Genomic DNA, 26596 nt, shown 5'->3' with positions numbered 1-26596 from the left:
GCAGGCGCAGGGAGAATTGAAGGCAGCTAAAGAGGAGACTAAGAAGGTCCAGGACGACCGGCTACAACTTGCGGAACAGGTGAGAGAGCTCCAGGAAAAAGAGCAGCATTTAAGGGCGGTGGCGGTAGACCTCCAAAACAAGCTGGATGCAGAGAAAAACAAGGCGGGAGGGGCTCCCCAAGTCCAAGTGCTGCCAGGAAGGAGAGCAGGGACCCTTGTAAGCAAGTTCAATGGAGACCCGAAGGAGTTTCAGGGCTTTGAGACTGAGATCGTGTATGCTCTTGAGCTGCACCAGAATGAGTTCCCCGATGATGAGCACAGAGTAGCGTTTATTGTGGAACATCTCACCGGAGCAGCCAGGGAGTGGCTAAGACCATTAATCGCAACCAAGAATCCTTGCATGAAAAATGTCCAACAATTTCTAGAAGGTTTGAGGACGATGTATTCGTCCGATAGTCATTTGGACCAGACTAAGGAGGAACTGCATAATTTACGCCAAGGAAATATGACAGTTCGCGCATATTGGGCGAAATTCACCATGCTGGTGCACAGACTGGGGTGGGTTTTGGATTCGCCTCCCATGCAAGCTGCGTTTTACTTGGGTTTGAGCGAGGAGGTGAAGGATGAACTCTCGAGAGGTCCAAAGCCCAGTACTATGGATCAGCTGAGCAAAGCAGCTCTGGCGGTGGGGGTGAGGCAGGAATCCCGGTGGAACGACAAGCAAGCGACGCGCGCAAAGCGGGCTTGGTTCCCACGGTCGCAGGAGAAGCCACTCCCTCAACAACCCTTTCAGGCCACGCCTGGAGCCAGCCAGGACCAGGAGCCCATGCAGATTGATAGCGCGCGCGCGCGGGCTTTTCAAACCCCAGCGGCGCCAAGACGCAAGGAGGGAAGGGGCGGGAATTGCTTTCTCTGCAACTCACCCCAGCATCTCGTCAGAGACTGCCCACATCGCAGGGAGTGGCAAGGAAAGGCGGGAACGGTGGTGCCCTCCCCCACTGACGCAGCACCACAGCAGGGAAACGGGAGAGCCTGGCTGCAGGAGACAAGGGGCAGCAGCCAGGCACAGTCAGCAGACAACAGCCCCAGCCCGCCCACCCGCACAGAGAGGTGCAGAGCCAACCCACCCCTCCCAGAGCAGGAGTGGTTCTAGAAGTGACGCTAACGCTCCCAAATGGCTATCCCCTGACGGTCCTCGCCTTAATTGACAGTGGGGCGTCCGCCAACTTCTTCTCGAGAAGCTTTGCAGAAGAGCACCAAATCCAGCTTTTGCAGTTGGATTTTCCTCTGCACGTAGCAACCATTGACGGCAGGGAGCTGCTGGGAGGGGCCATCACACATCAAACCCCCCCCATGAGAATGACGGTGGGAAGGCACTCAGAGACACTGGCGTTCAACGTCACCACCATCTCAGACCCCCCCATCGTCTTGGGCATGAGCTGGCTGGCGCGCCACGACCCCTCCATCAGTTGGCACCAGAGGTGCATCACGTTTGGGTCAGACTTTTGTCTGGAACATTGCATGCAGCACCAACCAGGGGAGGGGCCTCCGATAGCCACGGTGGCCACCATGCATATCAAAGGGGGTGAGGCAATACCCAAGCAGTACTGGGACCTGCAGGAGGTCTTCAGCGAAGCGGAGTCCGACCACCTACCCCCGCACAGGCCTTTTGACTGCCAGATCAACCTGGTGCCAGGGGCGACGATACCCCCAGCCAAGCTGTACGCCATGTCAGACCAGGAGCTGGAGGATCTGCGCGCTTTCATCGACAAGAACCTCAAGCGGGGGTTCATAAGGGAAAGCAAGGCAGCAGGGGGCAGCCCGGTCTTCTGGGTGGACAAGAAAGACACGCAACAGCGCCGTCTTGTGGTGGACTTTAGACGGCTGAATTCGGTGACAGAGCCCGTGGCTTTCCCCATGCCCAGAGTGGATGATCTCCTGACAGCGGCACGCAGGGGCAAGATTTTCACCAAGCTGGACCTAAGGGGGGCGTACAACTTGATCAGGATCCGGGAAGGAGATGAATGGAAAACCACGATGTTCACGCCTCTGGGCTCTTTTGAATATCTGGTGATGCCCTTCGGTTTGCAAGGGGGCTCAGCATGCTTCCAGGCCTTCATGCACCACGTCCTGGGGTCCCTCCTCTTCAGGAAATGCTTGGTCTTCCTAGATGACATCCTTATCTACTCGAATGACCCAGTGCAGCATGTGAAAGATGTCAGAGAGGTGTTGCAACGCCTGAAGGAGAACCACCTGTATGTGAAGCTGGAGAAGTGCAAGTTTCACACCAAAGAGGTGGACTTCCTGGGCTACAAGCTGTCAGACAAGGGGCTGGCGATGGACAAGGACAAGGTGCAGGCCATCCTGGACTGGCACAGCCCCAGGACGCGCAAAGATGCCCAACGCCTACTAGGCTTCGCTAACTTCTACAGGAAGTTCATCAAGAACTTCTCTCGCGTTACGGCTCCCATCACGGACTGCCTGAGAGGCAAGCAGAAGTTCAAGTGGACACCAGAGGCGCAAGCAGCGTTCGAAAGCCTCAAGAGAGTGTTCGCCTCAGACCAAAACCTGTTCCATGTGGTGCAGGACGCGCCCCTACGCATTGAGACAGATGCTTCTGAAAAAGCTGTGGGCGCAATTTTGTTGCAACTGGACGCCAACAGGGAGTGGAGACCCTGTGCCTTCTTCTCCAGGAAGCTGACACAGCCTGAACGCAACTACACAGTGTTTGATAGGGAACTTCTTGCGATCTACGCTGCGTTCCAGCACTGGCGACACTTCCTGGTGGGCGCGAAGCACCCCATCCAGGTGTGCACAGACCACAAGAACCTGGAGTTCTGGAGAACTGCCAGGGTGCTCAACCAGCGGCAGATACGGTGGGCAGAGTTCTTCTCGAACTTCAACTTCTCCATCCACTACATCCCGGGGGAGCAGAATGTCAGGGCGGATGCCCTCTCCCGCAAGCCAGAGTACATGGAGGAGGAGGCGCCACCAGCCCCAAGGCACATTTTCCCCCCGTCGGCATGGTCCTGCGGAGCAGCTGTGGTGAGCGAGGCAGAACTCACAGCACTGACGGCAGCGGATGAATTTGCCAACCGCATCTTCAGAGAACTGAGAGGGGGGAGGGAGCAGGCGAAAGACTTTGCAGAACGCAGAGGGCTGCTTTTCTACAAGGGTGCGCTGTACCTACCCACCACCCAGCTTCGACGTACGGTCCTCAAGCAGATGCACGACAACCCTACAGCGGGGCATTTTGGAAGGGACAAAACCGCTCACCTAGTCATGAGACACTTCTGGTGGCCAGGGGTGCGGGAAGATGTTCGAGACTATGTAAGGGGCTGTACCACCTGCCAGCGGGCGAAGGTGGTCAGAGCAGCGCCACCAGGGTTGCTGGAGCCCTTAGCCACACCACACAGGCCGTGGGAAGTGGTGTCCATGGACTTCATCACAGATCTGCCTTCGTCCAGGGGTAAGACTGCAGTGTTGGTGGTGGTGGACCTTATGTCCAAAATGTGTCACTTTATACCGTGTGCCAGGGCAGTCTCGGCAGAAGAGACAGCCAAACTGTTTGTTGATCACATTTTCAGACTGCATGGATTACCTTTAAGGGTTATTTCGGATCGTGGCCGCCAATTTGTTTCCAGGTTCTGGCGGCGGCTCATGAACCTCCTGCAGGTGGAGGTCAGCTTGTCGACGGCTAGACACCCGCAGACCAACGGACAAGCGGAGAGGGTCAACGCCATTCTGCAGCAGTACCTGAGATGCTACGTCAGCCAGCGGCAAACGGACTGGGTGGATCGCTTGCCACTAGCAGAATTTGCCTACAACAATGCAGTGCACGTCTCCACAGGGGTGTCGCCCTTTAAGGCCAATTACGGGCGCGACCTCAGATCTTTCCCAGAGAGGGAGAGGGAGGAGGAGGAGGAGGAGGGCCCACAGGCTGAGGATTGGGCAGAGGAACTGGAGACGGTGCACCAGCAGCTCAGAGAACACTTGGAGAGGGCCAAGGAAGCGTACAAAAAGGGGGCAGATCGCCACAGGCGACAAGGGGAGGTCATCAGGGTGGGGGACAAGGTGTGGTTGTCCTCGGAGGGCCTTCCCACCAGAGGGAGGTGCAAAAAGCTGGCACCCAAAAGGCTGGGCCCCTTCACGGTCACGCAACAGGTAAACCCGGTGGCATACAGGCTGGCACTGCCAGAGGACATGAGGGTGCATCCAGTGTTTCATAGATCGCTGCTGTCGCCGTACAGGGAAAGCAGCAGGCTCCGAGACAGCGAACAAACCCCCGAGGGAGGGGGGGAGAGGGAAGGCAGGGAGCAACTCAATGAGGCCACGGCCATCCTGGATTCAAGGTGGGGGGTGGGGGGACTGGAGTACCTCATGGCATGGGAGGATGCTCCACCGTCCCAGAATGAATGGGTCCCAGCCACTCAGATACAGGAGGAATTCTTGGTGGAAGAATTTCACGCCCTCTTTCCCCACAGACCCAAGCCCTGGCACATGGAAAGGGAGGGGGAGGAGGAGGAGGCACGGGAGAGCAGCTCACCATGGCGCTGGGAAGCGGAGTTTGAGGAACCAGGGGATGAGGTATGGGTGTCACCGAGATCCACCCAGTCAGAGGAAGGAGCAGATTGGCAGAACGTTTTTACCCCCACCAGCTCTGACGCCACGGACTTTTTGGGATTCCCGTCCGCCCAGGCGGAAGGGGGGGGCTCGCAGGACTGGGGGGAGGTATTCACACCAACGGGCTCGGAGAGCACTGAGTTCTTAGGCTTCCAGTCGTCACCGACACATGGGGGGGGCCTGGGGAGGGGTGAAGGAGAGCTTGGGAGGGGGGTGGATGTGAGGGACAGGGGATATCGCGAAGTCCCTCCCCTCCTGAGTTCAAGCCCGTCCCCGAGCAAAGGGGAAAGCAGGGAGAGTTCCGATTCCAGTGGGGAAGCAGGAAGTCGTGTCCGAGGCTCAGGCAAGGTAGAGGAGCCAGGGTCCCAGGTGGGACAGGAAGGGGCAAGCAAGGGGGGAAGACCCATCCCTCCAACTCCAGAATTACGCAGGAAGAGGAGGGGCAAGAGGATGGGTCTGCCAAAGCTTTTGTGTTGGAGAAAGACGCGCCAAAAGCCATTAGGAGGTTCTGAAACCGACTGACAACATCGCTCCGTGTAAATAGCAATGACTTGAGCACTGTAAATACGCAGCACCAATAAAAGAATAAAATGCAGAGCTGCGTAGCGTCGTTACTCTGAAGTAGTCCACTCCGGCCACTGTGACACAAACACTAGAAAGTGAATGTGCATATTTGACAGATGCAATTGTTTGCATCAGATGTCAAATACTTGGAGCTCTGCACCGCTTGAACTGCAGCCTTTCCAGCGCTCTCCAGCTGAACAGCCTCATCATGAGCCTCTCGGCGTGAGGAGAGCTCTCCAGGGAATGGCCTTGGTGCGTGAGGCGCACAGTGGCATGTGGGGAAGCCACTCACCACGTGTTCTCTCCAGGGGTGCCTTGACAGGTGTTTTCAAGAAGCGTTGTGGCCAAGCTGCTATGCCACTTTGGAGATGGGAAGTGGGTCCCGACAGCCAGGCTGATTCAAATCACCTGTAGCATTTGGTGCAAGGCCTTCTGGATCCCCTGCTTTCTGTTGTGCCTCAATTAAAATGGCAGTGTTCTAGTGACTAAATAGAAATTTCAAGCAAGCCTTTTGTTGTTGTTGTTGTTGGAAAGGTAGTGCTGTTTAAATGCAGCTATCAAGGTTCAGCACAGAAGTGACACTGCTAGCTTCTCCCTGTTTTCCAAAATGTTGTGGAATTCTCAGGAACAAGAGAGAACCCATCTGCATTTCCCTGTCACACGAGCAGAAAAAGTATTTCTTTGCTTCTTTGCTTTGTGTTTTCTCCTACCATTCGGCTTCAGCGCACAGAGTGCCTCAGAAAGGACAGCACAGTTGTGAAGATGCTACCCTGCCCCCTTCCCCAGCTTCAGTCTCAGGAGGAAGGCTTGCACTTTCCACGCTTCACGCAGGGTGGCAGAGCACCCATCGTGACTTGCCTGGCAAGTGGAACGGTGGACCCTTGCTCGCAGAATCCAGCTTTTTTCTCGGGGGCAGGAGTTCGGTTTGGCTTTTTACATACACCTGAACGGGAGGGCCTTATGCTCACCATTTTTTTCTTTTGGCAAGGGTTTTGCCCCTGTTTTGTCAATTCTGTTATCAATTCTGTTTGCAATATAGATGGGCAAATGGGAGCTGCGCCACAGTTGCAGTGTATTTATTCCCAGCACCTAAGAAGGCAGGTGGTGGTGTCAGGGCCACAAAAAGCCTGAAACAGGAGTTCTCTAGTATTGACTGGGATGAGGGATGTTTCAGTAATGGGAAGGGATCAATGACACTTCTTTTTCTCACTGTGACAGGGCGCCTTCTGCTGTAAAGCTGAAGTGAGGGAGTATGTAAAAAGTTCTGGATAATTTCTTTTTTCTGAAACCTCCCTGTATCTTCTCTACTCCCCACCCCTCAAATTCACCAGGATGTGAGGTGTCAGGGTCAGGAACACACATTTTCTCTCCCATAATAATACTAATACTAATACTAATACTAATAATAATATATTATTTATACCCCGCCCATCTGGCCAGGTTCCCCCAGCCACTCTGGGCGGCTTCCAACAAAATATTAAAATACAGAAATCCATCAAACATTAAAAGCTTCCCTAAACAGGGCTGCCTTGAGATGCCTTCTAAAGGTCTGGTAATTTTTGTTCTCTTTGACCTCTGGTGGGAGGGCATTCCACAGGGTGGGTGCCACTACCGAGAAGGCCCTTTGCCTGGTTCCCTGTAACTTGGCTTCTCGTAGCGAGGGAACCACCAGAAGGCCCTCGGCACTGGACCTCAGTGTCCGGGCAGAACGATGATCCTCCCATAATGCTTTAAAAAACAACAACCAATGTTTGTAACTGCCATCCTAACATTCACTGTCTTAACTGCTCTCAAATGTAGACTTAATAAGTATACCTCAAACAGTCTGCCTAACTTCTCGTTTCTTTGGGGATCCACCAATCTTCTCTGCTCCTCTCTCTCTCTTGGCTCAGCTGTTGTCAGCAATACCCCAAGGGAACTCATACTGGAGTTTTCTGTATCTTTAAACTTTTAAAAAACAACAAAACAAAAACACAAACGTAGGCATATCTACAGAGTACCCAAGTATGTAGGAAAGTATGTATTTTTGGATGGCCCCCAGTGTTTTTTTTCTGGGGGGAGGTTACACAGGGGTACGCATACCCCTAAACATTTTTTTGAATCTTTGTACTTTTGTCCATTTACTGGACACCATTGTATTTGAACAATACAATGGTGATTTTCTTGAGTCAAAATGAGAGTACCCCCTAAACATTTTTTAAAGAAAAAAGCACTGGGTGGCCCCATTTCACTTCCAGTCTGAATAGACACTTCACCACCCAAGTTTGTTGCTAGAGAAAATGATGTACCATTCAGAAGTAGCTTTGCAATGCTTTGGGGGAAGCTCCCTGTGGTAAATGGCATCTGTATACCATTGACGACAGCAGTGCAGCACAGTCTGGTTTTTTGCTGATTGACCACTGCTGTTGGCATCCCCTTTAGACCAAGCTGGCATGTACCGAGAGGGCATTGCATCACTGCACCGAGCATAATGAACAGATGCAGGAGCTCTCCTTTCCAAGATTCCACAGCTATGATATTTACACAGCCACTTAGCAAAAGCTGCAATTATAAAACCAGTGGTATTCAGATGGTGTATAATTTGTGTACACAATACCATGAAAGACTAATCCACCCTTTAGGCAAAGTTCCTGTTGAGTCTAGCTAATTACCATGGGACACATCATGTTGCATGTGTTCGCAAGGAAGCCGGAGCCGGGTCTCAGTATGTGTAGTAGCCCTTGGTATTGACTATGATTCTGACTTGTGAAATTGCAGAACAGAGGACCACAGGCACCTGCATTGGGGACAGAAGAATGCATCAATTGTGTTTGTATCTTAAGTCTTCTGTACTGAGCGTACTTTCAGTTCCTAATAAATATAGCAGAGCGCATTCACACATACATGTGCATGCACACAGAGAAATGCACATAGTACGTGTATGATTAAATTTACATCTATTATTTTTGAAGCTACCGGTAGTTAATGTCAACCTGAGATGTTAATTAGAAATAACCTTGAAGCTGTGATGAAGCACATTGAAATACAGCGTATCTGCAAATCCATGTATGCTAAAAATGTAGTTGCTGAAGATCTGTCTCTCCAGGCACACCTTTTAAGGCTTTTACCTTTTGAAAAGAAATGCTTCAGTAACATAGGGAGTTTTGAAGCCTGATATATTCTCTCTCTCTCTCTCTCTCTCTCTCTGTGTGTGTGTGTGTGTGTGTGTGTGTGCATTTTTGTCTCTCAAGTGCTGCTCATAAAATGGTCCTGTTGGTTCATTTATGGAGTTCTTCCCTTTAAAAAGTGGCTGAATTTTCTGTTTCATTATCTGTTATGTTGTTGACCCTGGCTGTTTCTGAATGAGAGGGGCTGCTTCAACACTCCATCTGTGGTATTGTCTATATTTTATTGAAGCATAATTGAGCTTTTCATATACTTCAGTTCTGTACCTTCTATAGTTAAATTGATGGCTTCTGCACCTTCTATAGTTAAATTGATGTCGGTCCTTCTCATCTGTCTGTAATTACTGCCCCTAAATTATATAGAAATTTTTATTTCCAAGCTGTGTGGTCTTAACTCCCTCATCACTAAAATGTTTTAGAACTTTAGTGCAGAAATAAACACCATGGCTCTGTCTGGATGTAAAAATGAGCTTTAATATTAGTATTAGTTTATCATTGGTAGCTCTTTACTTGCCCCAACAAGAGAGATTTCCCCTTCCTTGAGATCTGAAAACACTCTCTTTAGCGATCCCTCGTAGCTGAGTAAGGTTGTCTTCCATAAACACGGTTTTAACAATGAGTCTGTAAGTGACTGTGGAGGCCAATTCTGAACCTACACATCCTTCTACAGTGGGGACATTGGTTCCTGGGCGGGAGTTGATCACGGTGTGGATTTGCATTCCTTCCTCTTAGTACATTTCTCCATATGACAGCAACAATCACAGATAACAATTGCTCACTAAGTGAACCATTCACAGTGGGATCAGGTGTTAAACAGGGTTGCGTTATTGCCCCAACACTATTCATGATTTTCATTGCCATGATCCTACACTTAGAATCATAGAATCATAGAGTTGGAAGAGACCACAAGGGCCATCCAGTCCAACCCCCTGCCAAGCAGGAAACACCATCAAAGCATTCCTGACAGATGGCTGTCAAGCCTCTGCTTAAAGACCTCCAAAGAAGGAGACTCCACCACACTCCTTGGCAGCAAATTCCACTGCCGAACAGCTCTTACTGTCAGGAAGTTCTTCCTAATGTTTAGGTGGAATTTTCTTTCTTGTAGTTTGAATCCATTGCTCCGTGTCCGCTTCTCTGGAGCAGCAGAAAACAACCTTTCTCCCTCCTCTATATGACATCCTTTTATATATTTGAACATGGTTATCATATCACCCCTTAACCTTCTCTTCTCCAGGCTAAACATACCCAGCTCCCTAAGCCGTTCCTCATAAGGCATCGTTTCCAGGCCTTTGACCATTTTGGTTGCCCTCTTCTGGACACGTTCCAGCTTATCAGTATCCTTCTTGAACTGTGGTGCCCAGAACTGGACACAGTACTCCAGGTGAGGTCTGACCAGAGCAGAATACAGTGGTACTATTACTTCCCTTGATCTAGATGCTATACTCCTATTGATGCAGCCCAGAATTGCATTGGCTTTTTAAGCTGCTGCATCACACTGCTGACTCATGTCAAGTTTGTGGTCTACCAAGACTCCTAGATCCTTTTCACATGTACTGTTCTCAAGCCAGGTGTCTCCCATCCTGTATTTGTGCCTTTCATTTTTTTTGCCCAAGTGTAGTACTTTACATTTCTCCTTGTTAAAATTCATCTTGTTTGCTTTGGCCCAGTTGCCTAATCTGTTAAGGTCATTCTGAAGTGTGATCCTGTCCTCTGGGGTGTTAGCCACCCCTCCCAATTTGGTGTCATCTGCAAACTTGCTCAGGATGCCCTCAAGCCCATCATCCAAGTCATTGATAAAGATGTTGAACAAGACTGGGCCCAAGACAGAACCCTGTGGCACCCCACTAGTCACTACTCTCCAGGATGAGGAGGAGCCATTGATGAGCACCCTTTGGGTTCGGTCAGTAAGCCAGTTACAAATCCACTGAATGGTAGCATTGTCTAGCCCACATTTTACCAGCTTCTTTACAAGAATATCATGGGGCACCTTGTCAAAGGCCTTGCTGAAATCAAGATAGGCTACATCCACAGCGTTCCCTTCATCTACCAGGCTTGTAATTCTGTCAAAAAATGAGATCAGATTAGTCTGACATGACTTATTTTTCAGGAACCCATGCTGACTTTTAGTGATCACAGAGTTTCTTTCTAGGTGCTCACAGACTGTTTGCTTAATGATCTGCTCTAGAATCTTTCCTGGTATTGATGTCAGGCTGACTGGGCGGTAATTGTTTGGGTCCTCTCTTTCCCCCTTTTTGAAAATAGGGACAACATTTGCCCTCCTCCAGTCTGCTGGAACTTCGCCTGTTCTCCAGGAATTTTCAAAGATTATTGCCAGTGGTTCTGAAATCACCTCTGCCAGTTCTTTTAATACTCTTGGATGTAGTTCATCTGGCCCTGGAGACTTGAATACATCTAAACTAGCCAAGTATTCTTGTACTACCTCCTTACTTATTCTGGGCTGTGTTTCCCCTGCTGAATCATCTGCTCCATATTCTTCAGGTCGGGCGTTGTTTTCTTTCTTGGAGAAGACTGAGGCAAAGAAGGCATTGAGGAGTTCTGCCCTTTCTCTGTCCCCTGTTTGCATTTCACCATCTTCTCCTCTGAGTGACCCCACTGTTTCCTTGTTTTTCCTTTTGCTACGGACATACCCATAAAAGCCCTTTTTGTTGCTTTTAACCTCTCTGGCGAGCCTGAGTTCATTCTGTGCTTTAGCTTTTCTGACTTTGTCTCTACACGTGCTGGCTATATGTTTGAATTCCTCTCTGGAGATTTCCCCCCTTTTCCATTTTTTGTACATATCCCTTTTAAATCTTAACTCAGTCAAAAGTTCTTTAGATAGCCAGCCTGGCTTCTTTAGGCACCTTCCATGTTTCCGTCTCATTGGTATTGCCTGAAGTTGTGCTTTTAATATCTCCCTTTTAACAAACTCCCAACCATCATGAACTCCCTTCCCTTTTAGTATTACTGTCCATGGGATTTCACCCAGCGTTTCCCTAAGTTTTCTGAAGTCGGCTTTCTTAAAGTCTAGAATTTGGACCTTAGTATGCTTGGTTGCTCCTTTCCGCTGGATAATAAACTCCAGAAGAGCATGGTCACTCCCACCTAATGATCCTGCCACTTCTACCCCACTAACCAAGTCATCTCTATTGGTTAGGACCAGATCTAAAATGGCTGATCCTCTTGTTGCTTCTCCCACTTTCTGGACAATGAAGTTGTCTGCAAGGCCAGTGAGGAATCTGTTCGACCTTATGCTCTTGGCTGAGTTTGACATCCAACAAATATCAGGATAGTTGAAATCCCCCATTACTACTATCTCACTTCCTTTGGAATGCTTGGCCATCTGTTCCAGGAAGGCATCATCTGTGTCCTCAGTTTGGCTTGGGGATCTATAGTAAACTCCCACAATGAGATCACTGTTGTTTTTCTCTCCCTTAATTTTGACCCAGATACTCTCAATTTGGCTTTGAAGTTTTAAATCCTGGATCTCTTCACAGGTATACATATCCCTAACATATAAAGCTACTCCTCCTCCTTTCCTGTTTGGTCTATTTCTCTTAAATAGACTGTATCCCTCTATTACTACATTCCAGTCATGAGACTCATCCCACCAGGTTTCAGTGATGCCTATTATGTCATATTTAGTTTGCTGTACCAAGAGCTCAAGTTCATCTTGTTTATTTCCCATGCTCTGTGCATTAGTATACAGACATTGAAGACCGTTGATCATTCCCCCATGTCTCTTATTTAAGGATATTTTCGTCCCACCACTAGGTCTGCATGCTGCTTGCTCCATTTGGTCCTTGACATTTGGATGATCATCTTCAGCATTTGATAGACTCCTACCTTCAGGACCACTGTCTCCCTCCCCCACATAAGTCAGTTTAAAGCCCTCCTGATGAGGTTTTTGAGTTTCGTGGCAAAAACATTCCTCCCAACTTTTGTGAGGTGCAGTCCATCACTTGCCAGAAGTCCATCTTCAAGAAACTGCAGACCGTGATCTAGGAATCCAAACCGTTCCTGTTTGCACCATTTGCGAAGCCAGTTGTTCACTTCCCCTATTTTTCCCTCTCTCCCTGGGCCATGTCGTTCAACTGGGAGGACAGAAGAGATGACAATTTGTGCATCTAATTGCTTCAACTTCCTGCCCAGAGCCTCATAATCATTTTTGATCTTCTGTAAGCTTTGTTGATGGGAAACTCCCCACCGGAGTAGAAATCATATATCAAACAGATAGAAAGCTCTTCAATCTGAGCAGGCTGAAAGCAAAAAGTATCGTTACCATAACTTCCGTCATAGAGCTTCAGTATGCTGGTGACAACGTAGGGTGTGCACGCTCAGAGGATGACCTCCAAACCATCCTAAATATCTTTGCAGAAGCTTACGAAAACTCTAGGCAAGCCTTTAACAATGGCAACTCCCATTTTTGAAAGAGAAAGGGGTGCCTCTATGTGTTTGATGGGAGTTGTGGTCCAAAAAGTTCAGGAGAGCACCAGATTGCGGAAGGCTGGTTTAAATTGTGAGAGGGCGGCAAGATCCTGATGCAACAGCATTAAAACCCGAGAAGGCAGAGGACTTGCAGGTGCACATCCAGAAATATTGAGCAAGCACGATCTTTGCACCCAGGTGGTAAGCAGGCCAGATTCCAGGTAGATTTATTCTTCTGACATCCTTCACCGTGTGTGCGAAATAATCTGTCTAGCCAGCTTTCTCTTTGTAGGTGAAGCAGTTACCCTGAATTTTAAGCATCCAGCTCCGCAATTCTGACGGGTCACTTTGCAACCCTTTGTTCTACTAAAAGCTGTTAAGTCTTTTTTGGCAGGGTAGTTAATGGAGAAGCAAAGTGATCAGACACATCCTATGGTTCAGCATGCCAACCTTCCCTCTCTTGCTAATGCAGGAACTCCTGGGCTGGTCACCTGCAGGGTACATAGAAATCAAATACCTGTAACACTTCCTTGTAAAACCAGTGTGCTGTACAGATGACCACAATGTGGTGTCATTTTGTATGTGAGTGCACGCTAGCCCCTGGTATACATTGAATACATACATTTGTTGTCTGCTTAATCATATGATAGCCTGAGAGTTTTGAAGAGTTTCCATGATTTTTGGACATTTTGGGAAGAACTAAGGCTTTTTTTCAAGGGACGCGGGTGGCGCTGTGGGTTAAACCACAGAGCCTAGGGCTTTGCCGATCAGAAGGTCGGCGGTTCGAATCCCCGCAACAGGGTGAGCTCCCGTTGCTCGGTCCCTGCTCCTGCCAACCTAGCAGTTTGAAAGCACGTTAAAGTGCAAGTAGATAAATAGGTACCGTTCTGGCAGGAAGGTAAACGACGTTTCCGTGCGCTGCTCTGGTTCGCCAGAAGTGGCTTTGTCATGCTGGCCACGTGACCTGGAAGCTGTACGCCGGCTCCCTCGGCCAATAACGCGAGATGAGCGCTGCAACCCTAGATTCGGTCACGATTGGACCTAATGGTCAGGGGTCCCTTTACCTTTACCTTTAAGGCTTTTTTTTTAATTCACAGAGATGATGCACATTCTGCTAAAGACAGCAAAATCTCTCCCCATTCTCTTCTCCACCTACACAGCCCCAGTACAGTGGATCTCCAAAGGGTAACTTCCAACTCCAGCATGGAGACTGGATACCCTTGGATTAAGTTATATCCATTTTGCAAGTGACCTTAGAAGCCAATTTAGTTGAAAGGTGAGTTAGAGTATTTAGGATCTTGGCCTCAACCATACCAAATAGGCATCTTTTGCTCTGTAGGTGAATCCTGCCAAGATGTTTAACTACAGTGGGAAATGAATTTAATATAGTTGTCTTTCAGTGGCATGTTACTTGGGTCTTACAATTTGTATTGTTGTGTGCAGTTACATCAGTGCATGATATTAGTAGAAGTTGCCTACACACACACACACACACACACACACACACACACACACACACACTTTACAGATTAGGCATGATATATGGATATATGTGCATAAGAAACCTTCCTAAGTACTAGGGTTGTCCTGATGTTGCATTCCTGCAAGTAGTTTTGTAAGCAAATTTCACTTTGGTAGGATTTGCACAGCCCATCATTGAATGCAAGGTTGTGTCTCTGATCTGTATGTGCAAGTTTTAACCATCAGCTGGTATGCTCATACTCAAAAGGATACTGAGAATTCCTTAATATGCATTATAAAAAATAAAAAAGGAGTTATGTTTTTACTATGCAATAAACCTAGATGATAGAAAGCTCTTAGACCAGGAGTCAGCAACCTAAGGCCCACGGAGGTTGTTTGACCGGCCCTCGAGCCGCCCCTGAGCCGAGCCGCCCACTCGTGTGCTGTCCTAAACTTCCACGGTGCCGGAAGTCACATCTGTGCATGCGCAGACACTGAAAATTGTGGGTGCACATGCTCACGCATGCACATGATCCAGTGTACAGAGGGATCGCCTCGGGACCGATCCAGCCCAGGCAAGATAAACCTTGCTGACCCCTGTCTTAGACCATGCTTGTTGAGCTACATTTAAAACAACAACAACAACAACAACAACAACAACAACAACAACAACAACTACAGAAATCGAGGCAATGAACCAGTATATAAGGCTGGTATCTGAAGAAGTGTGCATGCACACGAAAGCTCATACCTATGACAAACATACGGTAGTTGGTCTCTAAGGTGCTACTGGAAGGATTTTTTAAAATATATATATATAAGACAAGGTTATCTTTCTATATAGGCAGATTCAAACATGATAACCCCCCCCCCCCAGCTTTGGAATGGAAGCAAATGGAAAATGTTACCTGCGCATATATCTGCATTGTGACATCATTATTTGCACTTGCACTTCTTCACAGGCTTCCTTCCCAAATACCATTGTGCAGTGAAAAATGTTAGATCAAAACCTGCCCTGCCTCTTTAGATGTGCTGTGCTGGGATTGTATAAAATAAGAAAAGGCACTAAATTATTTTGTCATCTGATGTTCAAAGACTATGCAAATCATGGAGGATTAAGAACTTCTTGGACAAAATTTAGCAGAAACAACAGAAACAAAGCAGGGTGACTACTGGGCCCGCCAGCAAAGGAATGTAGCATTCCCTATCAGTTGTCACTCCAGGTGTGTGGGCAACTTCTGAGATGCTGCCTTCCCTTGCTTTTGTCTGTTCCCCGAAGCTGTGTGTTAAATAAAAACATGCATACGATCAATTTAGCTTGCAATTAAACATTTTCCTTAAGCAGTTGGCACTATGACAACTGATAATTACCATGCACAACACTTTGAAAAAAGCCTTATTATGCTTGTTTATGTAGGATCACTCTTGGCATAATAATAAGCTATCATTACTACAAATGTACTTACTGTACGAGCACACCTTAATGTAATCGCAAGGCTCAATTAATCACACGGGAGAATTAAATTGAGTGACTTTAATCTCCCTAAATTAAATGCTTATCAAAAGAGCTTTGAAACTTCAGGGCACGTTTACCTATGCTTTGCTTTATAGGCATCTCTTTTACATATATATCTCTTAGCTAAACTGCCGAGGGTCACGTTCTCACTTCCCATCATCTCGCCTTTTTTCTTCCCTGCATAATGATTATCAAGCTGGGGTCTGCCGCCCCCCCTGTCCCTCCCTCGGGTCTCTCTTGGGAAGTTGCTTCCACTGTGCTTGGCTCCTTTGGCAAAGATCACAAGGGCTAATAAGCTTTCCTTGTAAGTGGGCAAGTATATTCCTTACACTTGGTTCATCATACTGCGCAGTCTGTTCACTTAAAGGAAATAGGCGGGGGCGGGTGTGCAATAACAACACAAAAAGGCTAGATTGGCGATTACTGCCACACTGATCTCTGCCAGCTTCAGTGGCTGCAGCTGAATGACAGAGCATGTACTTTGCATATGGAAAGCCCAAGGTTCCATTCTGGGAATTTCTAGTTAAAATTGCCCTTGGTTAGCAGAGCTGGGGAATAACCCCCCCTCCAACTTCCTGTATGAGACCATGAAGGTGATATTAGCCACTAGGTCATAGTTATTCAACACTTCTGTGTCCTGGGAGGTTATCTTAAGGAAGACCTGGTTTTTGCAGCAATACTGAAGTAATTCTCCACCCAGTTGGACACTAGCCCATTGTCTCAAAAAGCCAGCAATTTCAAGAGGCAGAACTATATGTTACCAATAACATGAACTTCCACTGGAGCCCACGATGGAGGTCTCCCTTTCATGATAGATCAAGATAGATTTGCCCCTTTGCAAAGATGATGAGTAACTTGGTTTTCCAGCTGTTGGGTGAGATACTAAGCAGGGAATTTTAGCAGTGCACAACAAACTTTTTTGAACTATATTTTGCACATGTAAGTATTAGATCCAGAGGAAGTGGAACAAGTTTATGGGAGACTTAATATGTTTTCTGTTGGAGGTGAGCTTTGATATCTGTCAAGGTCAGGCTTTGGCTGGGTATACGACTCTGGCTTGGGCTGAAGGCAGAGTAGGGTCCAGACTGTGCTATGGGAGAGCAGAAATCTGATGTTGCTTCAGCATGTACCAAACAGGCTCAGCAGCAGCAGCAGCAGCAGCAGCAGCAGCAGCAGCAGCAGCAGCAGCAGCAGCAGCAGCAGCAGCAGCAGCAGCAGCAGCAGCAGCAGCATCCCTACTGCAAGCCCCAGTCCCCCAGGAAGGTGCCCTTTCAGTTAAAGGACCCCAGCTAGCTCCATCACTCACTAACTGAGCAAGGGAGACTCTGGTCTCACTGGGTCTCCTGTGGTGATGATTATCCTGTGATGTAGCCCTCCAACTCTAAGCATGGCAGTGCTGTATCCTCAGACCAAGGCACAGACACAAATGGCTCATTTTAGGGGGGTGTTTTTGGGAATCCTCATCCCCTAAAGACCAGGAATCAGGGTCATGACATCTTCTGACACAGGAGATATTTGAACAAGACTTAAGTTTCTTTATTACCACCTATTCTTTGTAAAGGCGGGACCCAGGTGGCGCTGTGGGTTAAACCACTGAGCCTAGGGCTTGCTGATCTGAAGGTCAGCGGTTCAAATCCCTGTGACGGGGTGAGCTCATGTTGCTCGGTCCCAACTCCTGCCAACCTAGCAGTTCGAAAGCACGTCAAAGTGCAAGTAGATAAATAGGTACTGTTCCGGCAGGAAGGTAAACGGCGTTTCTGTGCGCTGCTCTGGTTCGCCAGAAGTGGTTTTTTCATGCTGGCCACATGACCTGGAAGCTGTACGCCGGCTCCCTCGGCCAATAACGCGAGATGAGCGCCGCAACCCCAGAGTCGGTCATGACTGGACCTAATGGTCAGGGGTCCCTTTACCTTTATTCTTTGTAAAATATCAGTGTGTCTCTCCCAGCCACCCCCCAGCTACAAGTACCCCTTTTTGTGAATTTACAGTATCTTAATGGACACCAATATATGAGCTTGTCCTAAAGCAGGCATCCCCAACCTTCAACTCTTCAGATATTTTGGACTACAATTCCCATAATCCCTGACCACAGGCCCTGTTGGCTATGGATCATGGAAGTTGTAGGCCAAAACATATGGAGGGCTGTAGGTTGGGGATGCCTGTCCTAAAGCCTTCCCCCACCCCAGAATATAGCAATATTCTTTTTTTATAATATTTTTTATTAGTTTTTTGTATAAACACAAACAAAACATAACATTATATATATATTCTGTCCCTCCATCCTCCCTTCCCCCACCAGTCCACTTCTACCACCAGTAAGACCAGTAGGCGTTGAGAGCCGAAGGGGTCCATTTTAAGGCTAAGTTCGTCCTCCCCCCCACTCCTCCACTCCCAGTCCCCCCCCTGCCACCAGGAGGCCAGGTGCGGAAGAGTAGCATGGTTTGGATTTTCCCCCAGCCATTCCTTGAACAGACACATATAAAACAAACAAAAGATTTTTACCAATTCTTGTAACTTAACATTGTACTTATGGGTTCCTCAGATCTCTTCTTCCTGGTCTTCTTAGTTTCTTAACATAATTATGGCGGATTTTCTATTCATAGTTAAAATATTTTCCTTTAAATATTCACATTATCCTCCTCCTTTTTCATGCCCCCTCCCCACGGGTCACCTCCTGCCACGAGGTGCATCCATGAGGTGAGGCCTTCCAAAGGAGATCCATTTTTACGTCTGGGTTTCCCTCCCCCCCTCCCCCCTCAGAGCACCCCCTGCCACCAGGTGCTTCCAAGTAGGGAGAGGAAGAAAGGTGGCCCTCTGCCCAGGCACCTAACAAAACATAAACATTTAATACAAATCTAAAATTCCTTTCCCCAGCCATTCTTCTCTCCCTCCAGAAAACTCCATTTTTTCTATCTACTCCTTTTTCTAATCTAAAACTTAACATTTTACTTTTACTCGCCCCCCTCCCCCCTCCGGTACCTTTCCCCCAATCGGATCAGCATTTCCTTTAACAAGCCAAGATTTCAGAAACCGTTATTCATTCAGCCTAAATATCTCTTAACTAAAATTTTTTCTCCCACCCCACATCTTTCCCATTTCCCAATCCAGGCCTCTGCCCCCCCCTCTTTCTGCCTTTCCTTTCCCTCTGTTACACATCCCCAAATTTCAGTCCCTCCAGGGGTCTTCTTTTCTTGAGTCTTTATTTCATTTTGTTGCTCTTTGCAGCTGTCTTTTTCCTTTCCAAGTCCTTGTTGTACTTCCTCCAGGTCATATTTTTTGTAGTCCAACTCAGTTTTTACAATATCCACTTCTTGTTCTTTGATCTCAAACTGGCTTTCAGCATTATCTTCTGAGTCCTGATCTTGAACCAAAGTCTCTGAACATGTTAGACTGGAGTATTGCAATGTCCTATGAATGTCCTTCAAAATTCCCAAGTAGTTCAAGACTGCCTCCTGGAAGCTTGGTGAATACATTGTTTTCATTCCTTCTTTTAACCACAAGCAGGCAGGAGATTAGGGGGCAGAGCACACTGGAAATTTCCATTCAGACACGCTCTCCTCCATCTTGGCTGCTCCTTCCATTGTCTTTAACTTTTCCACAGTAAATCATCTCATAAGTCCAGATGCTTCTCTTTTAATGTGATCTTGTAGCCAATTAAACTTTCAAAGAGTTTTTATAAATTTTTCTTATCTTTTGACAGCTTTGACAGCTGTCAAAATTTTTTTCCCCTTTGCGCACTTGCTGTTCCTCAAGAGGTGCCGGCTCCGGGGTTTGAGAAGGGGTAAAAAGTCATTGTTTCTTTTGGGTGCAAAAAACAAAGTATTCCTTTCGGCTTTGGAATATTTAATGCGCCTCTTAATTAACCATTAGGAAGAGATCGACTTCCGTTTTTGAATCTCTCCCTATTTTCCGGATTAATATTTTTAAAATCCAAAAGTCCAAATGGAGATTTCACTTACTTTGACGAAATCTTTTATTTTCTTGGAAGAATCCGCCGCTTGCCGGGTAAGGACTCGGAGCTTCGCTTCTAGGAGGTAAGTTGGATCCCAAAATGGCTCCCGCAACTCCACTCCGCTGGCTCTCGATCGCTCTACTGAGCTCTCGGGCAGCGGAGGAATTGCGAACGGAGCAGCCGCTGGGTAGGTGAGTCACCGGGACGCTCTTCCCGATGTTTTTGTGGGGAGTCCGCTCGCTCTGCGGACTCCCCCCCCCCCTCCGCGAGGCCAGGGACTTCGGAGCACGAAGTCCCTGCGTCCTTCTTCACCGGCGCGACGGACCGGAAGCCAGAATATAGCAATATTCTGTTAATTGGTGAACAGACTTAAAGCATTTCCAAGCTGTAAGTGTTTGTTTCTCAAAGGGAGTTTGATGGTTGGTACTTCTCTGTGGAGAGAGCAATTAAATCACGGGGCGGGGGGGAGCGGGAGTAGAACTGCTTATCTTGAGAAAATAGTCTTATTCAAAAGGGATAGAGGGGAGGAAACAGAGGAGGATTGTGGGAAGAGATACGGTAGAGGGAAGATCTCTCCAGACGGAGCAGCTAACTAGTAGACCGAGGGGGTGGCGGGTGGGGAGAGAGCTGAAACTGAGAGTGCAGGTGCCATTGGGAGCAGGATATGAACCCTTTGAAGCAAGAAATAAAAGGAGTTAAAAAGTTTGGTGTGGGGTGTGAGAGAGAAAAGCAGCAGTGGTACAATTAGAGCTGAAGATTTGCCTGTAAGGGGATGAACGCTCTCGCTGTCACTGTGGGTGACTGTTTTCACGGAAGCTTTAGAAAAACAGAAAAACAGGTGCCATGAAACTGGAACAGGGAAACTTTTTCTTTGGCAACTGTTTGCCTGGGGAACGCATTTGCTGGAAGGCATGCCCAACATCAAGAAACTCCCAGAACGTCAGGAAGCTTGTTCTGACAAGGATTCTTCTTTCCAGGGACTACAGCCTAAAGAACAGTTCTTGACAATGTCTAACTGCCTTTGTCAGAATGTTTACTCCAGCCACTTGGCTCTGTAGTTGCGCTTTTATTCCTTTTTAAGCAGCAGCAGTTTTGCTTGCAGGGAAAGGGATCCTTGTAAGGGATCCTTGTGCGATGTGAAGCGCTGGCTCTTTTTTTTGGCGTAGGCTGCATGATGCATCTCTACTTCAAATACGGCCTCGGAACTATCTCCTTCAGCCCAGTTGGGAGACAAGGAATGACTTCCATATCTTTGAAAATAAATGCCAGCGTCCTTTTTTGAGTGAGTAATTTGTGTGCCTGGCTGGAAGCCAGGGCTGTGAACTGCTCTAATGCTTTGGAGTTCTGAAGCTTGCCGATCTGGCTGGTAGCCAAACACATGTAATATTCATTCTGATAACACGACTGCACGCCTTTGAAATGTGTGGGTGTTGCTCTGTGGTTTCTTTGCGCATGCCAGAGTTTGCACCTTCTCCCACTTCGATGCCCAAGCTGCATCATCTGAGAGCGACTCTGTCCGTGGTGCATTCTGTGTTTCTGGTGCATACAGATTTAATTTCTTCCCCTTAGATTCACGCCTAAGCTCCTATTTAAACAGAAGGTTTCTTGTCTTGGACACAGTGGGTGGATTAACATATAACGCCAAGCAGTGGTTTGGTGCTCCCAGACGACAAGCTCTGTGCAAGCAGACTACCACCATTCCTTGTTTGTTCAGCTTAATTAGTCACTCCTACTTTGCAGGCGAAGCACAAATGATAATTTGCCAATGTGGGGGTCACAAAATAATTAAGTGGAGCAACGGGAAGCGGGCAGCAGAGTGTGCAAATGCAGGAGTCATTCCCATAGTGCTGGACCATGGCAAGATGTTCCAAGGTTTGCATTGCTTGGATCAGAGCGTGGGCTGAAGAATTAAAGGGACCCCTGACCATTAGGTCCAGTCGTGACCGACTCTGGGGTTGCGTGCTCATCTCACATTATTGGCCGAGGGAGCCGGCGTATAGCTTCCAGGTCATGTGGCCAGCATGACAAAGCCGCTTCTGGCAAACCAGTGCAGCACATGGAAACGCTGTTTACCTTCCCGCTGTAGCGGTTCCTATTTATCTACTTGCATTTTGATGTGCTTTCGAACTGCTAGGTTGGCAGGAGCTGGGAGCAAGCAACGGGAGCTCACCCCGTTGCGGGGATTCGAACCGCCAACCTTCTGATCAGCAAGCCCTAGGCTCAGTGGTTTAACCACAGAATTAAGTGGTGGTAAATGGGAAACCGCGCTGTGCGCTGCGCCCGCCCACCAGTCGCGCCAAGAAACGGGGCGGGGGCGCCGGAGCGGTCTCCACACCACGACGCCAGGGTGCCCGACGTGCTTGAGACGGCCCTGTGCACAGACACGATTTCTGGCGCCACTCCGCGAGTCCCTGGGCTGCGCTGTGCTGGTTTAGTGCAGCACGCGCGGGAGGGGGGCCCTCACCGAGCAGGCGGCTCGGTTAGGGGGTGGCTTGGGGGCCGGTAAAACGGTCTTCAGGGGTCGCATCTGGCCCATGGGCCACACGTTGCCAACCCCTGGTCTAGCACCTTCATTGTATAGCTTTCATACGACCTTTGACACCTGAGAGAGATATATAAGGATCCTCCCTATTCTTCTAATGGTACATTGTTTTAACTGATACAGGGTCTGTATTTTTATATTGTTGTAACCTGCCCTGGGACCTTATGATGAAGGGTGGTTAGGAAATCCAATAAACACACACACATTCAGATAGCCTCTCCACTCTGTTGCTGATCAGCAGAGGGACCTCTGAGGAGGGTGGGCCCCCGCTGTGGGGGGTCAGTACCCTGCGCCTAGTGTGCCGTACCCACCCCCAGGGCCGTATTCCACTCCGACCCAGGCACCGGGGGCCGCTCCTACAGTGCCGTGGGGCGCCGTCCCCCCTGGACCATGGGGGCCTTCGCAGCCAGCCCCATTTCCCCCGCCCACAGGGTCCTATCCGGCTCCAGGACTGTTCCCAACACCGCCAAATCCTTACCAAGTGCCACCTGCGCCCGCTGGAGCTCCGTCCATGCCGGGGGGCCTTCATCCTTACCGTTGAACTTGTGCCGGGCTGATGAAGTGCAGTCTCCTCCCCTACAACTGCTATTTACAAGAGAAGTTGAACATTTCGTTTTCTGTAACCTTTTGGAGTCTCCAAAGAGCTCGCTCACCACCTGCCTGCTCACCTGAGGCACGGAGGAGGACTCTGCGTAAGCTGGACTCTGTTCAAATGCTGAAGTAACCTTTTTGTTTGTCAGTGAATTAGGATAAAACACGCCCCAGCTGCCCCCGATCCTTACTTGGGGGGTGAGGACCCCACCTTGGAATATGCGGCTGTTTGCCCAGTGAGTTAGGACTGCTCCAGAATAGTCCAGGAATTTGATGGAAGGCCTGGACCCATCGCCATTGCTGGACTCGTGTCTGTGTGTTCAGGTTATTCAAGTCAAGTCAATTCAATAAACTCGGTGTATTCTGGAGAAATTCTTGGACAAATAGGCTAGACACACTACGAGTCACTCATCAAACTGAAAAGAACCAAGCCATGTTAATCTGGAGGCAATTCTCAACATCGCATTCAATTTATCTTAGCCATGTCCTGGGAGATAGTTGCAGAGATTTAGATCTGACACTTTATGTCTAGCTCCTGCAGGCAGCTGTGAGCATCGTTGCACCTCCCAATTTACCGTAGGTGTTTGGGCAGTTCGGCTAGATCATTCTGAGGGGCTAGTCTGCCAGCCGAATTAGACTTCACAGTTTTCATTGAGAGAATGGGTTTTCCCTCTGAGGTGGTCCATATATTCAATCTAGGACTAAAACTGCCGTTGGGTTGACTGACGAGCCCTGATAACGTTTGGGTTGTTTTTGTCCTTCAAATGGAATTAAAATGTTTATTGTAGGGAGGAGACAGGAATCTGACCAGAATAATCCTCTTCTTTGCTTAGTTGCTCCGGAACCCATGGTCCTTGCATAACTGCTGCCCTCACTTGGGAACCGATTGTGTTTATTATCAGAACTCCACAAAGCACGGTTGCACAGTTCTTCACCCGAGTGTGGTCTTCTTGTTCCCAAATCAGATAGCAGAGTCTAATACAAGATTAAATAGGAAGGTCGTTCTGCAGCTGGGGGTGTCTCCTGAAGTCTGTTCTCAGGCCATCTTGGTTCAGCAAAGTAAATTGTGTATAGCCAACACTGGGCAGTGGTTGCAGCAGCAGTTTTAACTTGCCTGTGTGTGTGTGTGTGTGTGTGTGTGTGTGTGTGTGTGTGTGTGTACTTTTCCCTTCCATTCTGGCTTCTCAGAGTTCGTTCCCGCTCATCTGGCTGCTGTTGGCGTCAGCAATGTTGCAGGACAGGGCAGCCTTGCAAATAAATCCACAGTTTAGTCGCCTGCAAAACCAGCTGTGTCGTCTGTTTAACAAACCTCTGCCTGCTCCTCCAAAGGCAGTTCTTAACTCTTCACAGGCAAGTGGCTATTTAGAAGCCATCAGTAGGAAACGGCTCTGCAGGAGGGCATTCTGTTGCTCATTGGTGTCTCACCCCTGAGAATTGCAAGGCTGGGTTCATGAAAGAGAAGAGATGAGGATGAAGATGTTCTTCTCTAGCGGCTGCAAAAAAACAACAAAAAAACAACTGGTTAATCATGGCAGGACTAGGTTCCCCTTTGGGTTCCTTCCGGCTCTACGATTCTGTGCTGTGGAGTGAACATGGAACGGGGAGTAAAAACAAAATTAAAAAACCTGCATGTGTAGAATTGAGGGGCCTTTGTGCTTGTGTAAGTTTGTGGCAAGCGTTTATTTCCCCTTGGCTGCATGCCTTCCTTCCATGTTGCGCTTCTCTGATGGGGATATAGCACCCTCCCAGAAATTCAAAGCCTAGTATTTTCTTGGTTGTGGGGAGGGGAGAATGCATCCCCCCCCCCCCCGGCTAGCACATTCATTGTTGTTGTGATTTGCTCGGTGGTATGTGACTTTGCAACACCCGCAACTATCGGATATTGTTCGGTGTGGTAATTGAGGTTAGTGATGGGTGACAATTCCCCTCTCCATCCCCAACTCCACCAGTTTTGTCAAGAACTCCAAGCCTAGTAAACCGTGAATTAAAAGTCCTGCTAACCTTTAAAAAAAAGGAAAAGGAAAAAGCAACCTTTGGTTTTATGTTCTAATATGACTCTTTGAAGGCTGTGTGCTGTGCTGCTTCTGTGCTAGAATACCACTCCCCCCATCCCCCGCATGCACATTCAGCAAAGCTATTTGTTCTCCTGTTTATCTACTTGCACTTTGACGTGCTTTCGAACTGCTGGGTTGGCGGGAGCTGGGACCAAGCAACGGGTGACAGGGTGAGCTCCCGTTGCTTGGTCCCGGCTCCTGCCAACCTGGCGGTTCGGGGGCGCGTCAAAGTGCAAGTAGATAAATAGGAACCGCTATAGCGGGAAGGTAAACGGCGTTTCCATGTGCTGCTCTGGTTTGCCAGAAGCGGCTTTGTCATGCTGGCCACATGACCTGGAAGCTGTACGCCGGCTCACTCGGCCAATAATGCGAGATGAGCGCGCAACCCCAGAGTCGGTCACGACTGGACCTAATGGTCAGGGGTCCCTTTACCTTTAACCTGCCCTGGGACCTTATGGTGAAGGGTGGTTAGGAAATCCAATAAACACACACACATTCAGACAGCCTCTCCATTCTGTTGCTGATCAGCAGAGGGACCTCTTCTCCCAGCCCAGGACTGGGATGGAGAGGAAAGCTATCCACTTGCCTTGCAAACCTTTCCCTCTGACATGACACCATTGGAAAAAGGCCTTAGCGCTCAGGCAACAGGAAGGCTCTGTCCCTGTCTAATAATTATTTTTATTTTTATTTTATACCCTGCCCACCTGAGCACCAAGACCTTCTTGCAGGGTGCCATGCCAGAGGGGAAAGAGGTGCCTGGGTTTGTTTTTTAGGGTTGGTGAACCAATAGAAGTGGCTTGACAAGACAGATGCAGCCTATGCCTTCCATGACATATGAACAGATGGCACCGTCTCTCCAAATTGTCAAGAAAGAAGGCGGACAGCTACTAAAACACAGCTACTTTAAACCACAGTGCTAAAAGGTCGTAGAATCATAGAACTGTAGGGTTGGAAGGGACCACAAGGGTCATCTAGTACAACCCCCTGCAATGCAGGAATCTTTTGCCCAGTGTGCGACTTGAACCCATGACCTTGAGGTTTAAGAATCTCCTGCTCTACTGACTGAGCTATCATTTTGCCTAAAAACAGTGGTACCTCGACTTACGAAGATGATCCGTTCCACAGCCGTCTTCGTAAGTTGAGGTTTTCAGTTGTCGAAGCGCGCTGTCGGCGCACGCACGAAACGTGATTTTGCGCTTCTGCGCATGCGCCGACAAAACTTCCGGGGTTGTCGACTTCGGAAGTCGAAACCTTCGGAAGTCGAAGCGTTCGGTTGTCGGGGTATGACTGTACCTCCTGCTTTGAGAAAGACGGATTATCGACCAGCCTCATGCACATGTGGTTCCAACTGTCTCCAAAAGCAGGTGCTTTGCCCGAAAATGCTGTGACTTTGAGGACGGCCCTCGCCAGCCAAGTGTCTTCAAAATGTTACTCGGAGTTGCAATCCAAAACATCTGGAGGGCAGCAGGTTGGCAAAGGCATTCTGCTGTTGGTTGTGAGGCTGTTTTTTTATTTTTTTAAAAGAACTTTGCTATGGGACAATAATTAGGAGAAGTCACCTCTCCTGGGAATTATAAGTGGGGAAGTCTGCAGCTTTGCTAGAATGCAAAAAATATTTCCTTTCCTAGAAGGCTCCCCCTCTTTTCTTTTCTTTTCGCACAATGAAGAGAACAAAAAAGCAAAAGAGTTGTATGAAATATGGAT

At 48.3% G+C, this 26596-nt stretch overlaps 1 protein-coding gene across 8 annotated transcripts in view; it reads left to right on the top strand.

Annotated features, from left to right (window-relative positions):
- SHQ1 (SHQ1, H/ACA ribonucleoprotein assembly factor) overlaps nucleotides 1-26596 on the top strand; it is a 94202-nt gene that overhangs the window by 46835 nt on the left and 20771 nt on the right. The window contains exon 12 of one of the 8 annotated variants that reach the window (XM_060271351.1): nucleotides 12123-17946. The exons of the other annotated variants lie outside the window; for them this stretch is intronic. Within the exon in view, the coding sequence (XP_060127334.1) occupies nucleotides 12123-12183 (61 nt within the window). The 3' untranslated portion in view covers nucleotides 12184-17946. Of the gene's footprint in view, nucleotides 1-12122; nucleotides 17947-26596 lie in introns of those variants that run through there. 8 annotated transcript variants of the gene reach the window in all.

Source organism: Zootoca vivipara, chromosome 2 (assembly GCF_963506605.1).
Source record: "Zootoca vivipara chromosome 2, rZooViv1.1, whole genome shotgun sequence".
Lineage (NCBI taxonomy): Eukaryota > Metazoa > Chordata > Lepidosauria > Squamata > Lacertidae > Zootoca > Zootoca vivipara.
Note: the sequence above shows the minus strand (reverse complement) of the source record. Positions and strands in the feature narration are given on the sequence as shown.